At 42.3% G+C, this 25210-nt stretch overlaps 1 protein-coding gene across 1 annotated transcript; it reads right to left on the bottom strand.

Annotated features, from left to right (window-relative positions):
- Positions 1-3065: 3065 nt before the first annotated feature.
- NR0B1 (nuclear receptor subfamily 0 group B member 1) lies at positions 3066-20170 on the bottom strand. Its single transcript, XM_029601733.1, has 2 exons — positions 19489-20170; positions 3066-4603 (listed from the first exon to the last, which is right to left on the bottom strand). The coding sequence occupies exons 1-2, from the start codon at positions 20069-20071 to the stop codon at positions 4359-4361; spliced, it is 828 nt and encodes a 275-aa protein (XP_029457593.1). The 5' UTR covers positions 20072-20170; the 3' UTR covers positions 3066-4358.
- Positions 20171-25210: the final 5040 nt, after the last annotated feature.

Below are 25210 nucleotides of genomic sequence, written 5' to 3'. Positions count from 1 at the left end.
ACCCACTATAAATAAGAAACTGCTTGCTGTCACTAAGCCTACTACCTGAATAAAATCAGTTGGAAACCTGACAGTTTCCTGAGAATGCAATATAGGGTATGCATGGAGGACCTCAGGTCAACTCATATATGCTCCTTTGAATGGCCAAGTCACAGAGAATTAGGCCTTGTGCCAATACGTGGCTCATCTACTCAGAACAAAAATGCCACCCTTAAGCTATCTTAATGCGTCCTGCATTCTTAACCTGGGACTCCCATGTTACCCCTCCTGAAAAACTTCAATGGTACCCCAGGGGATTTCTTCAGATTTATCAACCATTGATGGGTTCCAGGAATTCACCAACAGACATTTAAAGGTGGAGCTAGTGTTAAATCTCTTTACTGCTGGCTCTCTGAGCTGGGACTCCCTCTACTAGAGCAAAATAGTCCCCTGCCAGGAAACCTTCCAACCATCCTTTGCCTTGACCTTTAATTATCCACACCAGATCTGTATGGCAAAAAGGGATTGCTCCTGTCCCCATTCGATCAGGTAAGCAACAGAATGGGGTGGTTGGTGGGGGTCAGAAGGGTGGGGGTGGGGGTCTGCAGAGGTGGAGAAGGATAGAAGACAACTGAAAAAGGTGGAACTAAATTCTTTGGTTTTATTTTAGTTGGCAGTAAAACAAAATTGTGTTTTGTGACATTTCATTTTAGAAACATTTTGCTGATATTTCTTATGTCATTTGAAATAAATGCACAACCCGATTACTTTAGATTCCAGATGCACCAACATCTAGATGCCTTCCAGATCTGTAGTTTATGATGTAATACTCAAGTCTTTGGTTTCAGATTTGGGCCAGGTGCTGGGCTGGAGAACAGCATGATGCAGACTGGTAGCAGCAGATCTTATTCCAGTCTGAGTGTGCAAATAAGTCCTGTAGCAGCAAGCTCAAAGACCTAGTACTTGTGTAGTTAGCAGCACAGAGGCAGCGTGTGAGATCCGCAGCAAGGGCTTTCGTCACCTTCAAGTGGCTGGGGACATTTCTCTATTCCCAGCAATCCCTTTTCAAGGGCCTGAAGTCCAATTTGGTTCCTCACGGGTATGGATACTGGCCCTGGCATTACGCTCTCACCGCTCGGCATTTGTCTACACCTTTCCTGCTCATATGGCTTCACCTGGTGGGTCCCTCTGAGCAGGCCCCAGTTTAAGCTTTGCCAGTGAATGAATCTGATGCTTTCTCTCTCTCTCCTTCCTTTGCCACTGCTGCCTCAATCAGGGTACAAAATGCTCCACAGCCCTAAAACATGTAAGGTATGGCCTTTTCTTTCTCATGTGATCTGTGCTTAGGGGCACACTCAGGTGGCAAGACTTGTCCTGTTTAGATATCTAGCAGTAAATGCAGTGGTATACCGCACCACTTATCACGTTTTAGTAAATACGGTTGGAATGTCCAATCAGCTCATTATTTGGTACTTGCATGGGCATTACATAGCAGACTATAACAATACTTTTAGCATAAGGGGTTTATTGAGCAGTAAATGCCTTATCACAATTTAGCAGTGTAAAGCTTTACCTGTGCGGGACCCTACCCAAGATATATATGGTATTTGCTTTATATTATATTTTTACCTTTCTAAGCTTACAGACTGAATCCATTTCACAGAGACATGCAATTAACTTCTGCCCTTACAGATGAATGATAGGAACATACACAAAGTCATTTTGTGTCTCAGAAGTTAGTAGCAAAACCAGGAAGTAAAAGGAAGGGGGTGGACTAGTCAGTAAAATGGATCTAAATTTAACTGCTTTAGATAGCACACAAAAAAATATAATGTAGCAGAGTGTGACTTATAACATAAAGCAAACAAGGACTTGAGACCTGTACAAGAATTCAGCAGTAGATGGGAAGAAGTCCAAACAAATAATGGCAGATATAAAATTGTAGATTTTTGTAAAACAGGTCATGAAAACCAATTAAGCTCTGACACTGACAGCCTTGCCATCCAATCAGATTTGAAATGAACTCTAGCCAATTGCTAACGACTTGCTGACATTGCAGAATGTCCCTCTGATTGCCATAAGGCTGAATCACACCCAATGAGGTATCTGGAAGGCTAATTAATCAGATGTCCAATTGGCTAACCAATGAAAGAGGCCTAGCACTAGAGAGCCATGAGCCAGATACTGAAGATGATGAGCTAAACTCTGCCTGTGATGACTGCGTACAAGACCATCAGTATAGAAGTTTAAACTAAGAAGATTGCAATGGACAGCAGGAAGTGCTGGCAGCATAGAATTCTGAAGAAGCTAAACTTCAGTTGATATGAATTTTAGATGGGGAGTTAGATGATTAATCAGCCTCAAAGGGTGGCAACTTTAGATATTGGGCTTTAATAAATTTTGGGTGAATTCCTATTTTAAGTAATAGCCTAGGAGCCAATGGAGTTAATGGAAAGGGTGAGATCATATAGAAACATAGAGACATAGAAATGATGGCAGAAGAAAACCAAACGGCCCATCCAGTCTGCCCAGCAAGCTTCCACACTTTTTTTTCTCTCTCTCTCTCATACTTATCTGTTACTCTTGGCCTTTAGTAACCTTTTAGTTCTATTTCCTTTCCACCCCCACTTTGCCTATAATTGGTTTGTACTTAGTTATAAAGCCTGGGAGTTGGAGGGGTCTACTAAGGGTTAGCACATTCGTACATTACAATTATAGCTAATTAGTCTGGAGATTAATATAGGGCAATAGGAATCCATGGTTTTGAGATTAGGCTTCTGATTTGCATTTTCTGCATTTAGCTACTTTAAGCTTAGAATGGTATGTTTTCAAATGGTAAAGGCAGTTAGTGTAGTTGGGTTTAAAAAAGGTTTGGATATAATTTCCTGGAGGAGAAGTCCATGAACTGCTATTAATCAATAGGGAATAGCCACTGCTTGTTGCTGCATTAGTAGCATGGGATCTATTTAATGTTTAGGTACTTGCCAGGTACTTGTGACCTGGATTGGCCACTGTTGGAAAAAGGATGCTGGGCGTGATGGACCTTGGTCTGACTTAGTATGGCAACTTCTTATGTTCTTTATGTTCTCTAGGAAAGAAGGAAAAATTAATGTCAACAACTGGAAAGACTAATGATAAAAAGTCTCTTCCAACAAACACTTGAGTAAGGAGATAATTTTTACACCTATAAAGTAAGGGAAAGAAAATACAATTTATTAAACTCACAGAGTAACTTGTTTATGGTGTAGCTTTTGTTCAGTCAAAGAGAGGAAGTGCAGCTTCTGCTGTGTTCAGTGACAATACCAGCTTTACTTGCTTGTACTGGAATAATTAAACAGGAAAATAATTAAAAATACAACTTTATTCTGTTTGTCAGAATAAAACTAATAAAACGTGTGTGTGTGTTCTTATTTCTCTGTGCCTGATAGCGTGTCTTCCCTGGTAGTTTACAGTAGACTATCCCCGATGTCTCTGTGAAATTAGAAGCTTGGGACTCACAGACGTTCTTACAGCTTATACTGGCTCTGTTTTCTTATTTGCCTTTTCAGTTACTACTCAGTTATAATTAGGGTGAACTGATAGCTCTATGTCCAGTGGGAGAAGCTGAGGCAGCCAAGGTTTTATTCCACTGCAAGCAGGGAGAAGAGTTTCTGTTTTTCTTATGGAGCTCAATCAGAACTAATCTCCTTGCAAGGAATAAGGTAAAACCAGGACTGGCTCAGCCTGACCCTTCTGGACATGGAGCTATTTGGCCACCCTTAATAATGAGTCAATTTTCCCCATAGTTAGACAAGTTGCTGGTGAGAAAGACAAAATATGCACTGAATTTAAAATGAATAAAGATATTTTTAAAAAAGTCATGGTCAAGACATTTCTTGGGTCTCTTTGATTTGCTTTTTTTTTTTTTTTTTTTTAGAAAGGCTGGCCAGCCCCAAGGTGTCAGTGGCCAGTGGTTTGGCATTCACTAGTGCAATGAGTTTAAATTTTCCAGTGTCAGTATGTAATAACTCTGAAATAAACGATTCAGTATTTACAAAAACACAACACACAGGCTCACTGTAGTTTTTATTCAAAGATGTTTGATGTTTACTTTTGTAGCTGTCACTTTTCCTTTACTAAGGGGCTTCTTTACTAAACATCTTTCTCATAGACACAGTGGGAAAACCCAGTTTAGTACGGCAAGCCCTAAGCCAATACTCTGAAATGAATCACTCCTTCTGAAAGCAACAAAATGCTTACAAAAATAATGTCCGCACTGAAAGAATGCCTGTTATTATAATGAATAAAAAAATATTCTCTAAGTAGAAACAATAAGTTAGGCTAGTTTACAGTCCTTCACACTATCTTGTCCCGGAGGTGTCTAACTCCTGGGTGCATGCTTATAATTTTGCACAGAGCATTTCCAGAAGCATGTCTTCCATATTAATGGATCCAATGATGGGCCTGAAGAAGAGCTCTGCCACGGCATTGGCATTAACGGATCTGAGCAACGATAGGAGCATATTCAGCTTGGCAAATCTGCTCTGGTCCCATCTGTGAATCATTCCAACATGTTCATTGAGGGCTTGCTGGGCTTCTCTCTGCAGTCCCTCGATGTACTGCACACAGAGCAGTCCCGTCAGATCTGCTTAAAGAGAAAAGACGCCATTGAACTGCGGTCTCACAGAGTTACATAATCCTGTCAACAAATCTGTAAAAACCGTGCCAGAGTCTGGTAAGTCGGCCAATAATAGTAGCTATCGGAAAACAAGTGTCAATGCTTGTGACAATGCTTAGAATTTAATTCCTAATGCATGAGGAGACTAGCTTCTCCCCAAGAATTAGCCAAAGATGTACCCAAGAGAATCTTCAGCACGTATGACATAAGAACTTCAGGTACTTCTTTGAATAATTATTCTGCTGCTCCAGTAAAAGCTATTGCAGCACAGGATTTCTAAAATTCTTTTCCTTGGTCTACCAGTTGCCTCCTACTCATTGTGCTTTCCAGTTCATTTGCAATTAACCTCTGCTAGGCTCTGGCAACTGAGTCTTCATTCACAACTGCCCACGGGCCTTTCCCCATTTCTTTTCCATCTAGCCCAGTCACTATAGTGAAAGCCTTCTACCGCCAGCCATGAATCTGATGTGCATGCACCCCAGCCAGCCCAGGGTTCAGACGCCAAGCTTGGCTGCGAAACCCAGGTCTTCTGCATGGAAACACACAGCACAGCCACTCTGTTAAACTATTTTATCAATTAACTGAATACCTTAGGATTTCTTTGCAAGAACGTCTTTAAATAAATTGGAGGAGTGAAGAAGTAACCTAGTTAGTGTAGCGGGCAGCAAACCAGAGAAGCCAGGGTTCAAGGTCTGCTGCTGCTCCTTGTGATTTTATTAAAATGTGATATTTTACCACAGGAGGGAAGAAATACCATGGGGGGGGGGGGGGGGAGAAAAAGCAGTGAGAAAAAATATTGCAGGATTATGGGGCCACCATTGTCTCTGGGGCCAGCATCATCTCATACCAACACCACATGCCACCTCTAGAAGTGGCCTAGTAGAAGGCAAAAATGCAAAAATATATTTGTCATAAGTCAAAGGCCTCCTGATGGTATTTTGAAAGTTGGCATTAATTGGCCTGGAGTCTGGAGTCTGGGGGTGCTCCAGGCCCCACTAGATAACAGGAATGCCCACTAGCCCATCAGGGATGGTTTCTAAGGTATGGGGGAGCCTGAGGGTGAGCGTGGGGGCCACTAGATTAACGGGTGCTTAATCTAAGGTACAGGGCTGGGGAGAGCTCTGGGGCAATAGGAAGCAGTCTGGGGAGTTAGTTAAAACTCACCTTTCCATATACCAAACCCCCGGTTCAGGTGAAAAGGGAGGGGTTTGGATAGGGGAGCTTGGAGGGGTCTACACAGAACCTAGGGGAGTTTTAATTTTCAGACCGGGAGCATCGAGACATACGTTACTGTTCCGATTCTCCCCCAGAAAGTTAACTACAACTCCTGAGTTACAGCTATCTATCCTGGAAATCGTGTGGCTATCTAGTGCACTCAATGTGCATAAAACCTACTGACAATTTTCAAAAGCCTACTTATATGAGTAAAGTTCATTTACACATATAAAACCCAGCTCTAAGTAAGTAAATGATTTTGAAAATCAAGCCCTTACTGTGGCCCAGAGGCCTGATATTGAAAGAAGTAATTGATAGAATCTGGAGAAAATAAAATCTACCTTAAACTCAGAAAGGCTGAGACCCCATTAAGAGTGCAGAGCAAGCATGGAATCTTCACAGGGTTCGACTTCACAAGTTCAGAGTTCAAATCCAAACTACACAGTATAGAGGATTGTTAATTATAAGGAGAAAATATTTGGATTTTAAAAGTACAAGAAGATCACATTGAGTCTTTTAGACAGCATCAGATCCACACCAATGAAAGACACTTCTTTTCAGTGATTAGTTAACAGCTTCTCCTTAACTAGAACTGTAACTTACAATCTTTTTCTGTTTCTGATCAACTCATGAATTGTGACATAATCACAGAATCTATTCCAGAAACCGTGCCTCCATACAATGTTAACAGTTATAAAATACTATAGAATTATAGAATAAGAACATAAGAAATTACCATGCTGGATCAGACCAAGGGTCCATCAAGCCTAGCATCCTGTTTCCAACAGAGGCCAAACCAGGCCACAAGAACCTGGCAATTACCCAAATACTAAGAAGATCCCATGCTACTGATGCAATTAATAGCAGTGGCTGGCTATTCCCTAAGTGAACTTGATTAATAGCAGTTAATGGGCTTCTCCTCCAAGAACTTATCCAAACCTTTTTTGAACCCAGCTACACTAACTGAACTAACCACATCCTCTGGCAACAAATTCCAGAGCTTAATTGTGCACTGAGTGAAAAAGAATTTTCTCTGATTAGACTTAAATGTGCTACTTGCTAACTTCATAGAATGCCCCCTTATCCTTCTATTATCCGAAAGTGTAAATAACCGATTCACATCTACTCGTTCAAGACCTCTCATGATCTTAAAGTCCTCTATCATATCCCCCCTCAGTCATCTCTTCTCCAAGCTGAACAGCCCTAACCTCTTCAGCCTTTCCTCATAGGGGAGCTGTTCGATCCCCTTTATCATTTTGGTTGCCCTTCTCTGTACCTTCTCCATCACAACTATATCTTTTTTGAGATACGGCGACCAGAACTGCACACATTTTTGAAGGTGCAGTCTCACCATGGAGCGATACAGAAGCATTATGACATTTTCTGTTTTATTAACAATTCAATTCCTAATAATTCCTAACATTCTGTTTGCTTTTTTGACTGCTGCAGCACACTGAGCCAACAATTTTAAAGTATATTCCACTATGATGCCTAGATCTTTTTCCTAAGTGGTAGCTCCTAATATGGAACCTAACCAACAACCAAAGGTGTTGCATATAGGGTTATTTTTCCCTATATGCAACACCTTTCACTTGTCCACATTAAATTTAATCTGCCATTTGGATGTCCAATCTTCCAGTCTTGCAAGATCATCCTGTAATTATCATAATCCGCTTGTAATTTAACTACTCTGAACAATTTTGTATCATCTGCAAATATGATTACCTCACTTGTCGTATTTCTTTCCAGATCATTTATAAATATATTGAAAAGTACGGGTCCCAATACAGATCCCTGAGGCACTCCATTGCCCACTCCCTTCCACTGAGAAAGTTGTTCATTTAAGCCTTCTCTCTGTTTCCTGTCTTTTAGCCAGTTTGTAATCCACAAAAGGTCACCTCCTATCTCATGACTTTTTAGTTTTCTTCGAAGCCTCTCATGAGGGACTTTGCCAAACACCTTCTGAAAAGCCAAATACACTACATCTACCGGTTCACATTTATCCACATGTTTATTAACCCCTAGGGGTGTGCATTCGTTCCCTACGTATTTGTAATCCGCAACGTATAGGGCCATATTCGTTGTACTTGTGGGGAAGCGAAACGTATCGCAATTCCCCACGAATACAACGAATCTTCGCCAAATTATTCGGCCGTCTAAAGAGGCGAATTTAAACCAACCCCCCACCCTCATGACCCCCCCAAGACTTACCAAAACTCCCTGGTGGTCCAGCAGGGGGTCCGGGAGCCATCTCCTGCACTCACACCCTCGGCTGCCGGTATTCAAAATGGTGCTGATAGCCTTTGACCTTCTATGTCACAGGGGCTACCGGTGCCATTGGTCAGCCCCTGTCACATGGTAGGAGCAATGGATGGCCAACCCCAACAAGACTTGCCAAAAGTCCCTTGTGGTCCAGCAGGGGTCCAGGAGCAACCTCCTGCACTCGGGCCGTCGGCTGCCAGTATTAAAAATGGCGCCGATAGCCTTTGCCCTCACTATGTCACAAGATGGCGCCGGCCATCCATTGCTCCTACCATGTGACAGGAGCTGACCAATGGCACCGGTAGCTCCTGTGACATAGAAGGTCAAAGGCTATTGGCGCCATTTGAATGCACAAACGATTGAATAGTTATTGAGCTACAAATAAGAAAAATTATCAAAATTATCAAAAAATAGTTGTTTAATAAAACTTAAGAATAAAATACGGAAGCCATCTAAGTGGGCAGTCAAAATAAAGGGCTGGACCACAAAAGGCAACCGCACAAAAACCACAAAATCTAGAGGTTTCCTAGATTGTTCTGGAGGTTGCAGAATTAGCCATTTTGAATGCCGACAGCCGAGGGTGTGAGTGTAGGAGATGGCTCCCGGACCCCCCGCTGGACCACCAGGGAGTTTTGGTAATTCTTGGGGGGATCAGGAGGGTGGGGGGTTGTAGTTAATTCAGTTTTAGCCGGGAAACGAATACGAATTAACGCATAAACGTATCGGGGGGCCCCCTTGCCGAATACAACGTATCTGCCCCCGACGAATATGAATCCTGAATGCAACGTATAGCGTCCCTCTCCACATCCCTATTAACTCCTTCAAAAAAATGAAGCAAATTTGTTAGGCAAGACTTCCCTTGGGTAAATCCATGTTGACTGTTAGTGCTTGAAATAATAGAATTAAAATAATTATAGCATCATTCATAATGAAACTATTTAGAAATCCATTGTCAGGAGCACTCTAAGGCATTATTTATCGAAGAGTGCAACTAGTAGGGCCTAGACCTCTATGTTAACTACCCATCGATGTTAACCTTGGGCTCCCCCCAAAAAATTCATTTCTCGTTACGCCACGGTTGGTCAGGTAGTCAGATCAGGCTCTCCCCCCATCCCCCATTGTGGTATCTTTTTGATATCACAAAGCTGAAGACCTTGTAGCATTGGGGTTTCTCTCATGCTCCACTCCCATATTGCTGGTCATCTCTGCATTGTTTCACCAGGTGTCTCAGATTGTATGTCTTAGATACAACACTAGCTCAGGAAAAGCAGTCACTCAAGTGCAATTCTTGCCCAGAAGAAGCATTCAGTCTGTGCTATGGCTTCATCATCCTTTAAGGAGGGGGGGGGGGGAGGCTTATATTGGAGATAAGTGTGAAATGCAGCCTCTTTATGTAGAAGACAGTTGATAGTGGTGATTATGAGATGGGGCCTTGACAGGTTTGTGGCATTATATACCATGCATTATCATTTCTGAATGGGGGCAATTGCATACATTAGTGTCAATCAGTGATACTCTCTCTAGTTTCAGATGGGTCTTTTCTTTTCTTATCTCAGCAGCAATATATAGGGAGCCAAGTTATCTCAGCAGCAATGTACAGTTTGTTTACAATGATATTATTGCTTTACCGTGACATTTACTGCTATAGGCAGCGTTAACGATTACGATGTGGCCACAACTAGGTTGGTGGAGAATCCATAGCAAGCAAGGAGTTACTACTGTAGGCTTGTGGCAGGCTTGACCACATCCTGGGGTATATGACAAGTGCAATGTTTGAAAGCTGACCAGGTATAGAATACTAATTAGTGTGGTATTCCAGCTCCTACATTAGAACATAAGAACATGCCATACTGGGTCAGACTAAGGGTCCATCAAGCCCAGCATCCTGTTTCAAACAGTGGCCAATCCAGGCCATAAAAACCCAAAACTAAGTCTATTTCATGCTACTGTTGCTAGTAATAGCAGTGGCTATTTTCTAAGTCAACTTAATTATTGGCAGGTAATGGACTTCTCCTCCAAGAGCTTATCCAATATCCAAACCTTTTTTAAACACAGCTACACTAACTGCACTAACCACATCCTCTGGCAACAAATTCCAGAGTTTAATTGTGCGTTGAGTGAAAAAGAACTTTCTCCGATTCGTTTTAAATGTGCCACATGCTAACTTCATGGAGTGCCCCCTAGTCTTTCTATTATCCGAAAGAGTAAATAACTGATTCACATTAACCTGTTCTAGACCTCTCATGATTTTAAACACCTCTATCATATCCCCCTCAGCCGTCTCTTCTCCAAGCTGAACAGCCTTAGCCTCTTCAACCTTTCCCCATAGGGGAGCTGTTCCATCCCCTTTAACATTTTGGTTGCCCTTCTCTGTACCTTCTCCATCTCCATCGCAACTATATCTTTTTTTAGATCGACTAGAATTATACACAGTATTCAAGGTGCGGTCTCACCATGGAGCGATACAGAGGCATTATGACATTGCATCAGTGGGTGAAAGCTAGATGAGTTGCCTGTCAAGTCTTCAGCTTTGATGGCTGGAAATAATCAGCTTGCCACCCCAAAATTGTGTTGACATGCTTAATAAGTGATCCCTTCTCTATTACAAACCAGCACATTGTGGCATCTCAGAGAACTGCATCAGTGATTAATAACTGACTTGCAGGATAACCGGAGAGGAGATGCTTCAATGGCCTGAGTCTCCAGTGGTGCTACATTGCTGTATTATGATACTATTGAGTATTGGTGAATTCAATTTCAGCAGACAAGGGTGTGGTCATCCTGGGGATTTAGAATATGTTTAGTAATTAAGGTTAGCAATTGAATTGTTTTATGAATTTATTAGGAATGTGCAGAGCAAAAGTTTATGTTCATAAGTCCATAAGTCGAAAGGGGGTCCCATTTGCGGTCAATATGGACATATGGAGAATTCCATAAGTTGAGTCTATGTCCATATGTGCAAATAAAAATTTAAACCCCTCACCCTCCTTAATCCCCCCCCCCCCCCAAGACTTACCAAAACTCCCTGGTGGTCCAGCGGGGTCAGGACGCCATTTCTGACCTCCTTTGCAAGGAGCACGTGACGTCGGCGTCACGTCGGAGTGACGCGGCGTCACGTGATTCCCCGCGGGTTCGCTCCGGGACCCTCGTTCGACCCAAAAGGAACTTTTTGCCAGCTTGGATGTGCCTCCTGACACCCCCAAGCTGGCCAAAAGTTCCTTTTGGGTCGAACGAGGGTCCCGGAGCGAACCCGCGGGGAATCACGTGACGCCGCGTCACTCCGACGTGGCGCCGACGTCACGTGCTCCTCACAAAGGAGTTCAAAAATGGCAGAAATGGCGTCCTGACTCCTCGCTGGACCACCAGGGAGTTGTGGTAAGTCTTTGGGGGGGGATTAAGGAAGGTGAGGGGTTTAAATTTTTATTTTGGATCAACAATCGCGATTTCCAACGTATTCAACATAGCTATGTTGAATAAGTTGGAAATCCGATCGTTTTCGCCTCATCACTTTTTTAAGTTAAAAAAAAAAAATAAGTAGCGTTTTACATTTAAGTTCAAAACGAATGCACACCCCTAGAATTTATGTATGCTGCAGCCATATGCATCCAATAAAGATCTTCTTTTTGAATAACAGTGTCACAGAGTTGTCTCTTTCAAATGCAATAGGTAAATAAAAATACAAAATTTGAAACCTAAAAGACAGGAACAAGAACCAAGAGAGTGTCTAGCACAGAACCTGAACATTCCATTCAATTAGAGCGCCCCCTGCTGCATACATAATAGCAGGACAGAAGGGATGTCACTGGATCATATGGAGGCTGATTATGGGGATGGAGGCAAGCATTAGCCACTAGAGAAGTTGATCATGGGGTAAATGGGCATTCACCATCCCCATCCTCATGTGATGCTTGACTAGGTGAGACATGGTGTTGATTAAGGGGTGTGTAAGAAAATAATCATGAAGCAGGGGGTATATTTCACTCACTGGGGCCACTGAGAGATAGAGGAGAGCACTAAACATTGGGGCTGCTGGGCCAGAGGAGAGTTAAGCTCTAAGCATCCAAACTACTTGGTAGAAGTTGTTGGTGGTGGTGGGGGTGGAAATTGATCTTTGTTTTTTAAATAAAGGATCTACCTGCCTAAATTAAGGACCATATTATTTTTATTTATTTTTTTTATTTCCCACCTATAATGAGATTATGCTAGGCGGGGAACAAAAGGTTTAATATAATAAAACATAAGTTCTCTTATACTAGGTAGACTGTTGGGAGTACATTTTCAGTAAATCACTAAGAGACTGGCTGGCTAAATAAATTTAAGATAATTTTCATGCTGGCTAGTTTGTAATAGAAAATTATCCTAAAAATAACCACTAACCAGCTCTTTGAAAATGTTTACATATAGTGGCATTTTCTGTGGTACCATAAGCTTCAATTCTAGTCTCCCATCTGACAGGGCAGGTAAAATTCAGGCATGCCATGCAGGTGATGTGCTCAAGCCTGGGGAGGGAAGGACATTGCTGCCTCAACTGTAGTGGTTCCCATCTGCCAAAGTATAGTGTTGAGGGACAGTCTTTAAGAAGATTCCAATCTTCAGGAATGTGGCATGCCATTTGGAATGGGAGTAGGATTTAAATAGTGAGGGATAAATGGGGAGAAATAGTGATACAAAAACATGTTCAGAAAGCAACATCACAGCAAAACTGAAACATTGACTAAGTTAATAATTTGGGCCCAGTAAATAATAGCACGATAGTGACTTGTTCAACAATCAAAAATCCAATACTTCAGTCCATAATGACTTCAATTAGCTGATATTTGGAATGTCTGGTTTTACAGAATAGTAAAGATACTCATCAGTCTCAGGTTATTACATTCATATGAAAGCAGTGTACAGTATCTACTGTTATATGACATTGAGTATTGCATATATTTAAAATGCAAGTGTTTAGTAATGTCTAAACACATATCAGGATGTCGTAACAAAGCATTCCTCCAAAATTTTCTTTATCCCCTATGCTGCTGTCTAAGGCAAAATTTCTAACAAAATTCAGGCATTGCCATCACAATTTTTTAACATTATCATGTATAGGGACTCTACATATGTCTATTAATGGCTTCTGACATTATTTTCAGTATCTCTTTATATCTTTTAAATTTTATCTTTTGTTATTTTAATTGTTTGTGATTTCTTTTATTGTATGTTATTGTTATGTTAACCGCTATGAAGGCTACGCTGAGACAACGGTATATAAGCAATAATAAACCTTAAACCTTATTAAGCAGACAGGATTTGCAATACATTTCCAACACTCAATTTTTGAACTAAATACTAAATATGAAATTTATTCTACTCTTTAATTATACAGAGTGGTAAAAGGGGCACTCAGTAAGACAAGATTATACCAGAAAAACTAAATGTATTATTTGCTTCTGTCTATACAGAGGGCTATGTGGAAATAGACTGGAAAAATTCTGTGAGGGTGATGATTCAGAGGAACTAAAGCAAATCATGGTGAACCAGGAAGACGTAACACAGCAAACTGACAATGTTATGAAAGTGGACCCTTGTTTCGAGGTAGATGGCTACCGTTGAAGGGCAAGGCCTCTTGGACTGTAGAGACTTGCTAGAAGACTTCACCCTGGAAGCACGCGACCCCCCCAGGTGGAGCCCGTAGGGGTCCGGCCGCTGGGACTTAGGCGACTCCTCTGAAGACTGTAGAAGGTCTGGATGTAGGCACCTCCTGCAGGTCATGGGTTCCAGACGGCTGGCACCTCCACAGGTCACAACAGTCTGAGAACGGAGTCGAGGAAGAGTCCAAAACCAGTCCGAGAAGCAATATACCAGCAGGGTCCGAGTCCAGTCCAGGGTCAAAGCAGGAGAAGGGTCCAATGCCGTACCAGGATCAAGCCAGGAGAAGGGTCCAATGCCATACCAGGATGAAGCCAGGAGAAGGGTCCAACGCCGTACCAGGATCAAGCCAGGAGAAGGGTCCAACGCCATACCAGGATGAAGCCAGGAGAAGGGTCCAACGCCGTACCAGGATCAAGCCAGGAGAAGGGTCCAATGCCATACCAGGATCAAGCCAGGAGAAGACACGTCCACCAGTCCAGAGGTCAGAAGCCAAGAATCAATCCACGGAGCAGGGGAGAAGAGCGGGACGAAGAACCAAGAACCAGGAGCCAGGAACACACTCAGGCAGGAACCTCAATACCAAGGCAAGGTCTGAGAGGCAGACCTTGCCTTTAAATACCTGGAAGAGGAAGCAGCATCAGAAGGGAGCCACGACATTTCCTGTCGTGGCCCCTTTAAATCTATTCTTCAGCCGCGCGCGCGGCTCTAAGAAGCCAGGAAGGGGGAGGAGTCATCGCAGCCCCGCTGGGCTCCGCGGCTGGCCCAGACAGCGGCCAAGGCCGCGAGAAGAACGTTGGAGGAGGATCCCTGCTCCTGCAGGAGCCTCCAGGTTCCCCCGATGACTCAGGTGAGTTACTGATCCCGACCACGGTCCGCCGCGGCCGGTGGCCATGATGGCCGGCGGCCATAACAGACAAACTAAAGTGTAAAAAAGCATTGGGACTCGATGGTATACACCCCAGAGTTCTGAAAGAATGAAATTTCAGATTGAATAGTAGTAATCTCTAACTTCTCATTGAAATCAGCTACTTGTACCCAAGGACTGGACTGTGGCCAAAATAATGCCCTTTTTTTAAAAAAGGGTTCCAGGGTGATCCAGGAGACTATAGACTGGTGAGCTTAATGCTGATGCTGGACAAAATATTAGTTACCAAATGAACGATGCACTAGTTATATTTTTTGAGGGATATGATATTGATATCACTCACACACGATATCACCTCGAATATTAAAGTTTAACTGTTTTGCTGCACCTAAATAGTTTCATGTGACAAACGTGTCTACATAAATTTTATATTTTTATCTGAGTTAAGCACAAACAAGTGATAAAGAAACCAAGGAAAAATGTTTAAGGAGAGAAGAGGAAGGTTTCATACAATTTCATCTTATCACTGCATCCAGCAGTGTATTATGATTTTAATCACTAACCAACCTCCTCCCACCCGTGGTGGTTTTCTGTGATTGCTTAGCGTGTACAATTGATGTACATTAATATATATTTGCAATGTTGGAATTTTAAAACAGTATACTAAATCAAAAACTATTTTATAAATATGTGGCATAAGTCACAAACTACTTTGGCAGAGATTCAAATAAGTTTCTTTCTTATTTGAATTCCCAAAACTTATCTTCTTATATGTCCATATCCCGTGTCCATGTCCCGTGTCCATGGTCACAGGATATGGACATATAAGAAGATAAGTTTTGGGAATTTGATTCATGTTTTCAACTCTCGGCTTACATCCAAAGAAAGTGTCGGCGTTTTTGGGAAAGGTTTGGCGTTTTTTAAAGAAACTTATTTGAATCTTATATGTCCATATCCCATGTCCATGGGACATATAAGAAGATAAGTTTTGGGAATTTGATTCATGTTTTCAACTCCAGGCTTACATCCAAAGAAAGTGTCAGCGTTTTTGGGAAAGGCTTGGCATTAAAGAAACTTATTTGAATCTCTGCCAAAGTAGTTTGTGACTTATGCCACATATTTATAAAATAGTTTTTGATTTAGTATACTGTTTTAAAATTCCAACATTGCAAATATATATTAATGTACATCAATTGTACACGCTAAGCAATCACAGAAAACCACATCGGGTGGGAGGAGGTTGGTTAGTGATTAAAATCATAATACACTGCTGGATGCAGTGATACGAGGAAATTGTATGAAACCTTCCTCTTCTCTCCTTAAACATTTTTCCTTGGTTTCTTTATCACTTGTTTGTGCTTAACTCAGATAAAAATATAAAATTTGTGTAGACACGTTTGTCACATGAAACTATTTAGATGCAGTAAAACAGTTAAACTTTAATATTCGAGGACAAAATGGTAGAACATATTCTGAGCAACAAAATTACTGATCATCTATATAGACAGATATTAATGGGGCAGAGTCAACATGGATTTAGCAAAGGGAAGTCTTGCCTTACGAAACTTAGAAAGCCTTATATTGAAAACAAACATAGCCAGATAAATAGGACTTTTCCGGGTAAGTAGCAACCACTGAATATCTGGCTATGTTCAACAGTTGCCAGTTAGCCGGATAAGCTACAAGTCCAGAAAAGTACATATCTGGATAGTCAGTGGGCGAGCAATGGGAAGATCGAGACGACACTACTTATCCAGTTAACTTAACCAGATAAATAGCAATATTTCCACTTAAGAACATAAGAACATGCCATACTGGGTCAGACCAAGGGTCCATCAAGCCCAGCATTCTGTTTCCAACAGTGGCCAATCCAGGCCATAAGAATCTGGCAAGTACCCAAAAACTAAGTCTATTCCAGGTTACTGTTGCTAGTAATAGCAGTGGCTATTTTCTAAGTCAACTTAATTAATAGCAGGTAATGGACTTCTCCAAGAACTTATCCAATCCATTTTTAAACACAGCTATACTAACTGCACTAACCACATCCTCTGGCAACAAATTCCAGAGTTTAATTGTGTGTTGAGTAAAAAAGAACTTTCTCTGATTAGTTTTAAATGTGCCACATGCTAACTTCATGGAGTGCCCCCTAGTCTTTCTTTTATCTGAAAGAGTAAATAACCGATTCATATCTACCCGTTCTAGACCTCTCATGATTTTAAACACCTTTATCATATCCCCCCTCAGCCGTCTCTTCTCCAAGCTGAAAAGTCCTAACCTCTTTAGTCTTTACTCATAGGGAAGCTGTTCCATTCCCCTTATCATTTTGGTCGCCCTTCTCTGTGCCTTCTCCATCATAATTGTATCTTTTTTGAGATGCAGCGCCCAGAATTGTACACAGTATTCAAGGTGCGGTCTCACCATGGAGCGATACAGAGGCGTTATGACATTTTCTATTTTATTCACCATTCCCTTTCTAATAATTCCCAACATTCTATTTGCTTTTTTGACTGCCGCAGCACACTGAACCAACAATTTCAATGTGTTATCCACTATGACGCCTAGATCTCTTTCTTGGGTGGTAGCACCTAATATGGAACCTAACATTGTGTAACTATAGCAAGGGTTATTTTTCCCTATATGCACTTATTCACATTATATTTCATCTGCCATTTCAATGCCCAATTTTCCAGTCTCACTTATCCAGTTAAGTTTACCACATAAGTTAGACCTGCTATAAAGCAGGTTTAATTTAGCTGGATACAACATAGTTGTGCTGCTGAATATCCCATGTAACTTAGCTGAATAAGTTATATTTGCCCTGATAGCACTGAATATTGGGGCCATTGACTTTTGTGAGGGGGTTAATAAACATATGGACAAGGATGAGTCAGTTGAAATAGTGTATCTGGATTTTCAAAAGTTCCTCATGAGTGATTCATCAGCAAATAAAAAGAAATCATGGGATTAGAGGCGATGTCCTGTTGCAGATTGGGAACTGGCTAGAGGACAGGAAACAGAGAGTAGGACTGACTTAATTTCTCTCAATGGAAAAAGGTAAATAGTGGAGTGCCCCATGGGTGTGAGCTAGGAAAGGTGGTTTTTGGTATATTTATAAATAATCTGGGAAAGGGACAATGAGTGATGTGATCAACCTGCAGATGACATAAAACTATTCAAAGTAGTTAAATCACAAGCTGATTGTAGGTAATTGCATGATTGCAAGACTCAGGGATTGGGCATCTAAAAGGCAGATAAAATATAATGTGGACAAGTTCAAAACGATGCATATAGGGAAGAATGCATATAGGGAAGAATGATCCAAACTTGAATGATGGGCTCCATATTAGCAGTCACCACCCAGGAAAAGGAACTTGGAGTCACTGTGGACAATACTTTGAAATGCATGCTCAGTGTGCAGTGGTTGTCAAAAAGCAAATAGACTGTTAGGTATAATTAGAGAAGGAATGGAATATAAATTGGAAGATATATAATGCCTCTGTATTCATCCTTGATGCGACTGCATCTTGAGTATCGTGTGCAGTTCTGGTTGCACCATCTCAAAATAGATATAGCAGAATTGAAAATGATCAAGGGGATGGAACAGCTCCCCTATGAGGAAAGGTTAAACAGGTTAAGGCTCTTCATCCTGAAAAAGAGATGACGAACTGGAGATATGATAGAGATTTCTAAAATCTTGAGCGGGGTGAGAATGCATAAACAGGAAATGGTTATTTGCCCTTTCCAATTGTACTAGGAAATGGGGGCACTCCATGAAGGAAATAGGTAGCAAATTTAAAACAAAGCATATAAAATATTTTTTCACTCACTGTACAATTAAACTGTAGAATGTGTTGCTAGAGGATGTGGCAAATGCAGTTAGCACAGCTGGGATAAAAAGGTTCTAGACAAGTTTCTGAATGAAAAGTCCATAAACCTTTATTAGCCAGGTGGATGTTAGAGAGCCACTGTTTATCCCTTGGAATAAGGAATAGATTTACTCTGAGTTCTGCTAGGTATGTGTGACTCAGATGCCACTGTCAGAGATAGGGTGCTAGGTTCAATGGTGTGACCCAGAATGGTACTTCTTATGAGAGTGATCTCACTACAATATTAGGTTGCAGTTTCTCTGTCTACAAAGTCATGTTCACAAGACAATTCAAGATTAGGCTAACAAATGAGTCCCACTCTAAGTGAAGCCACCTCCGTGAACGGAAGCCCAGGTCGCTTTCCAGCCCACTGGCTTTCACCCTACGTTCTGAAATAGCAAGAAAACCCCACCATTGCCTGTGAAGCTGAAACATTTCCTCCTGCACTGGGTCAGTGCTTGACTTAGACACAACTCATGTCAGGACTCTTTCCAGGAACAATTCTAGCAGTAAGTAAATGTGCAAGCAGGTTATTGCAAGACTGTAACATTTATCTTCAAATAAATTGTTAGTATTTAAGTACTCTAAACAGAAATGTAGTTTTCTTTCTGGGTGAGCTAAAAAAAACAACCCAACAGAATCCAGGAAATTGTTCACATATGGTTCTACTTACAGTACATGAGCAGCACTTTTCAATCTTCCTGACATACTGTTCAGATATCTAAATATCAAGCATTTTAAGCCATCTACATTGTTTCCACACTTTTAAATAGGTGCTAGTTATGTCACCACATACTACATCTGCAAAAAAAAAATCAAAGGTTCCACAAACGTCTTCAAGGAGTGCAATAATACAAATACTAAATCCTGCACTTCTGACTCTCCCCTTCTCCCGTCCCTTCTGCTTTTTCAGTTTATCATCTTTCACAGAAGGATGATCTCCTGAGTGAAGGTTTCCTTGATAATGGCGTGCTGGTGTCAGAGACAGACAGCCCTCAAGCATTCCATACCTGGGTTGAAGAGGACCGTCCCCTTCAGGTACGCGTACTCCTTGGTGCTGATATCAAGGCTCCAGCACTTGGCCAGAAAGCTTTGAATGCCCTGAATCTCAGAAGCTGAAGGCAAATGATGCTGCAGGCTCTCCAGCTGTGATTTTTCTTGGGGCTGCTCCTCCCGCCTGTTGGTTAAAATCCTCTGTAACATACTGGGCTCTGATGCTTCCACTGTCTCAAAATCCACCTTGTCTTGGGCCAGCCCCAGGACTAAGAGAGGAGCCCAGCAGTTCCTGACCAGCAAGAGCTGATCTGCCAGGGGCAGCTCCTGAAAACAAGGCACATTCTTCACAAATTTCAGCGTCTTGACCAGCACGGCTGAGGCCACCTTGCAGGCTACCTGCGGACTCTTCAGGGTTACTTTCCGCCGCGAGCCGCAGGAGCAGCCCTGACCGTGACCTTCTCCCCGCGCTTGCCGTTCTTCCTCTTGCTGGTTGCTGCTTTGGGCTCTCTTCTGCTCCTCATTCTTTAGAATGTTATATAGGATACTGCTTTGTCTCTTGTTGTCCATGCAGCAGTGACTTCTGGCCAGGCAAGCCATAGAGGGCGTCAGGGCTGTCAGGAAAAGCTGCTCCTCTGGCTGCTGCTGGCTGTCTCCTTGGCTTAGCCAGACAGAATGGATTCTGTTTGCCTGCTGCCTGTCCGGTATGTTATTTATACTGTGGCATGTGCAGTTCAGATGGGGCAGACACTCATTACTGGCAGATATATTTCTATAAATATGTATCTACAGTGAGAGAGAGATCGAGACACACACACACACACACACACACCTCCTTCCCTTTCCTGGAATCAGAAATAAGATGTGGCTAGAGGGAGCCCGTGAACATGCTGCATCCCTCCGTCCCTGAGCTAGTTTCTATTTTGCTTTGTAAAAACTGCAGAGAAATCTTTGACAGGATAAAGGGACACACGCTGCTATATAGAGAAGCTTCAGTTAAGTATACATTGTTAAAAGTCAGATTGCATAATCCTTGCTTCAAGTGCTCCATTGTTACTCAGACAGACATTCTTCCTCAGTCATGCTTTTGAACACTTTAAAACATTTTTCAAAGCAAATTGGTTACCTGCAGTCCTGCACATACATGCATGCTAATAATTACTTTTGTAAACAGTTTAAGTGTAACAAAAAGGTGAAGAAGGCAGGAGCTTTGCTGACTGATGAGGAACAGCGAACCCAGGGCCTAATATGAGTCATTCCCTGTTAGAGGGAGAGCAAAGTTGAAATCATTTCCTTTAAAAAAAAAAAAAGAAAGAAATGGTCTTCCATCCTGTGCTGTGTCTAAATCATTTCTTGCTTGGGTAAGTTCTTTCTGATCTCTCTTCCAGTGTACTGGTTATTTGTTTATTCCTTTCTCCTCTGACCCTACCCTTGCTAGCAGAGGCAGTGCTGGGTTTCTGACAGGTCACACCTTCGTGAACTGTGCAAGCTGCTTCCTTTTCTCCTGCTGGTGTGGGTCTCAGCTCTCCCTGCCAGGATCACAGTCTCAAAATTAGCCCATCAGCTCTATGTCCAAAATTATTCTTTTTACAATAGCAAATGAAAACCAAAAGCATTCAGGATATATATATTCACCTTTTAGTATTTCTACTTTTCTATAGTTCCACATTGTCCAATAATCACACATCAAATCATTACTAAATGCAACTTTTTTTTAGAGAGAAAAATATCTAAAACGTATGCACATTTAGGGGGTAATTTTGAGAGAACCTGTGGAGATAAAACTGTTCATTTTCAAAGGGAAGCTCCCCACAGAGCTTTTCTTTGAAACTAGGTTGGCACAGGAATATAGCTAGTTTGAGGCCCATATTAAAAAAAGCTATCATGGACAGTAACAAAGTCATCACCTGCTACTTTGCGGGCACCCATGCCCCTGGCAGTGCCCTCTGGAGTAAGTGGCCCCTGGCACAGGCAGAAGAAAGATCGGGGAACATTTTCTCCGGCTCCTGCAGCAGCGTGAAGGCTGACCCTCTTCCCATGGCTCAGTTAGACCCAGGAATCAGCTACAAGCAGCCATAGGTCATTACCTTCGCTCCCACGGCAGCCATGAGGAGACCTTCCCAGAACCAGTGCAAGGGTATTAGATGCCCTAAGGTGAACCTTCTGCCTTGCGCCCACTCCCTCCCCCCCCCCCCCCCCCCCCAGTCCAGGTCCCAGCTCTAGCCCCGACCCCTGCTTCATTCACTCAGACAGGCCCCCTTTCATACAGACACTTAGACTCTTTGTCTCGTTCACTCGGGCACCCTTACACAGGCTCTCTCTCTCACTAAGCTCTCTTGTACACACACAATCCCTCTCACTCACACATACACACAAACAGAGGTGCTGCTCGTCGCCTGCCGAGTCTCTGCTTCTCTCAGCCACGAGCAGGATAGGCTCTGCTTGTGGCCTGCTGAGTTTCTGCTCCTCTCGGCTGTGAGTGAAATAGGCTCCACTCGCGGCCCTATATGGCTCCTCTTTGACACCCCCTAATGGATGGCACCCTAGTCAACCATCTAGTTCACCTATGGGGACATGCTGGCCCTGGACCTTCTTCTACCTCCTGAGGTACCTTCAAGGCCTCAGGGGCTGGGGGTGGGGGCTGGAATGAGAACTGCTGCTGCCGCGGCTTTTTCTTTCAGCTACAGCAGATGAGAGGCCCCTGCCGCTGCTCAGTATCAGCATGGGGGCCATCAAGTAATGCAGGGGAAGTGGCAGGGAGCTTCAGCCATGCCAGTGGGCTCCACTATGATGTCATCACTCAGCAACCCCCTTAAAGGGGCCAGGCCAGTAAATAAAGAAAGAAAGAAAAAAATAAAAACAAAAAGAAATAAAATAAAAAAACAAAATTTAAAATAAAATAAAATAAAAGCTAGGCAGGCTCTCCAGCAAGCCCCCACCATGAGGATAAGGATCTCCATAGTCCCAGAGGTTCCATCTTCTATTGGGGCACAAAAGGGAGACTGGATAGCAGCAAGGGATCATGGCATAGCCCCTGCTGCTGCTACAGTGTGTGCATGAGTGAAAGGGGAAACCTGGGAGGCAAGCCATTGCAGCCCCTGGGGAAAACATTGCAAATTAATGTTTGGGCCAGGGTAAGTGATGGGATGGCCAGTACTAGCCCCATCACTTGTGCCAGGGATGTTGAGCATTTTAATGTGGCCTGGGAATGCCCTTGTACCAGGACTCCAGGTTTTGCAGGAATCCAGTTCAGGTTTTCCTACAGACTCACTGTCTATCTCATGGGTTTTGTACGTGACATGCCCAGCAAAAGAACACCAGGGATAAGAACATAAGAACATGCCATACTGGGTCAAACCAAGGGTCTAGCAAGCCCAACATCCTGTTTCCAACAGTGGCCAATCCAGGCCATAAAGACCTGGCAAGTACCCAAAAACTAAGTCTATTCCATGCTACTGTTGCTAATAATAGCAGTGACTATTTTCTAAGTCAACTTAATTAATAGCAGGTAATGGACTTCTCCTCCAAGAACTTATCCAATCCTTTTTTAAACACAGCTACACTAACTTCACTAGCCACATCCTCTGGCAACAAATTCCAGAGTTTAATTGTGCGTTGAGTGAAAAAGAACTTTCTCCGATTAGTTTTAAATGTGCCCCAAAGGCGTCCTCTGCATCCAGAATTATCACCCAGGAGACGAGACATCAATTCGGAGCTTTGGCAATCAAAAAACTGGAGATAAGTGTGGCACACTCGTATCTGAGAAATCACACAATAGGTCTGGCCAGATTGGGTACACATTATTGGGCTCAATAGTAAAGCAAAGACTGAGAGAAAACCAGGTGACACACACAAAGGTAATGGAAAGACAAGAGCCTAAAAGAGGAAACAACCCAATTTCTTAAAAAAATCACTTTGCCGTATAGACATAGTCTGAGTGCAGCACAAGGGGAAATGCAGAGACAATACTTAACTGACTCATTGTTGGTTTCAATTTAAGGTTCTGCGAAAAAGGACAAAATGATTGTTAAAATTGTTTTCAAAGTATTTCTATGTTAGGATAAAGGAGTTTGCATCTGGTAAAAGTTCAGTGCTGCCTAAGTATATTAAAAAAAAAAACAAGAAAAAGTTGTTTTGAAGTATTGTGTTACAGTCTTTCCTTCTATCAGGTTATGGGTAAGTGAAGATCCCAGGTGGGCAGGAAAATCCCCTCCAATGCTGGTAAAGAGGGAAAAATATAGTCTCTGCACAGAGAGTCCCAAATCCTGTTTCCTCAGGGTGAAGACTCCAGTTGGGTGTCCTCAATAGGTTTCAAATTGGTCTTGCTCAAAGTTCTGCTCTCACACTCTCTATCTCTCTTAATCATCTCGATTTCCATGATGGAAGGGAAAGGGATCCTCTCAGGAACATGCAGCACTCAATGTTCCTCCTCAAGTAGGAAGGGAAGTTGCTTCGGTGTTTACTGAAGAGGATGTTGGGGAGGTACCCGTAATGGAGAAGGTTTTCATGGGTAATGATTCAGATGGACTGAATCAAATCACGGTGAACATAGAAGATGTGGTAGGCCTGATTGACAAACTGAAGAGTAGTAAATCACCTGGACCGGATGGTATACACCCCAGAGTTCTGAAGGAACTAAAAAATGAAATTTCAGACCTATTAGTAAAAATTTCTAACTTATCTTTAAAATCATCCATTGTTCCTGAAGACTGGAGGATAGCAAATGTAACCCCAATATTTAAAAAGGGCTCCAGGGGCAATCCAGGAAACTACAGACCGGTTAGCCTGACTTCAGTGCCAGGAAAAATAGTGGAAAGTGTTCTAAACATCAAAATCACAGAACATATAGAAAGACATGGTTTAATGGAACAAAGTCAGCATGGCTTTACCCAGGGCAAGTCTTGCCTCACAAATCTGCTTCACTTTTTTGAAGGAGTTAATAAACATGTGGATAAAGGTGAACCGGTAGATATAGTATACTTGGATTTTCAGAAGGCGTTTGACAAAGTTCCTCATGAGAGGCTTCTAGGAAAAGTAAAAAGTCATGGGATAGGTGGCGATGTCCTTTCGTGGATTGCAAACTGGCTAAAAGACAGGAAACAGAGAGTAGGATTAAATGGGCAATTTTCTCAGTGGAAGGGAGTGGACAGTGGAGTGCCTCAGGGATCTGTATTGGGACCCTTACTTTTCAATATATTTATAAATGATCTGGAAAGAAATACGACGAGTGAGATAATCAAATATGCAGATGACACAAAATTGTTCAGAGTAGTTAAATCACAAGCAGATTGTGATAAATTGCAGGAAGACCTTGTGAGACCGGAAAATTGGGCATCCAAATGGCAGATGGAATTTAATGTGGATAAGTGCAAGGTGATGCATATAGGGAAAAATAACCCATGCTATAATTGCACAATGTTGGGTTCCATATTAGGTGCTACAACCCAAGAAAGAGATCTAGGTGTCATAGTGGATAACACATTGAAATCGTCGGTACAGTGTGCTGCGGCAGTCAAAAAAGCAAACAGAATGTTGGGAATTATTAGAAAGGGAATGGTGAATAAAACGGAAAATGTCATAATGCCTCTATATCGCTCCATGGTGAGACCGCACCTTGAATACTGTGTACAATTCTGGTCACCGCATCTCAAAAAAGATATAATTGCGATGGAGAAGGTACAGAGAAGGGCTACCAAAATGATAAGGGGAATGGAACAACTCCCCTATGAAGAAAGACTA

Source organism: Rhinatrema bivittatum, chromosome 5 (assembly GCF_901001135.1).
Source record: "Rhinatrema bivittatum chromosome 5, aRhiBiv1.1, whole genome shotgun sequence".
In the NCBI taxonomy this organism is placed as follows: Eukaryota; Metazoa; Chordata; class Amphibia; order Gymnophiona; family Rhinatrematidae; genus Rhinatrema; species Rhinatrema bivittatum.
Note: the sequence above shows the minus strand (reverse complement) of the source record. Positions and strands in the feature narration are given on the sequence as shown.

Bases quoted from the DNA above. Each gene is read 5' to 3' on its own strand.
- NR0B1 (XM_029601733.1), bottom strand. From the start codon at position 20,071: ATGGCTTGCCTGGCCAGAAGTCACTGCTGCATGGACAACAAGAGACAA. The intron at 4,604-19,488 runs GTATGGAATGCT...CTCTTTAAGCAG, and splicing joins GACGGTCCTCTTCAACCCAG to ATCTGACGGGACTGCTCTGT.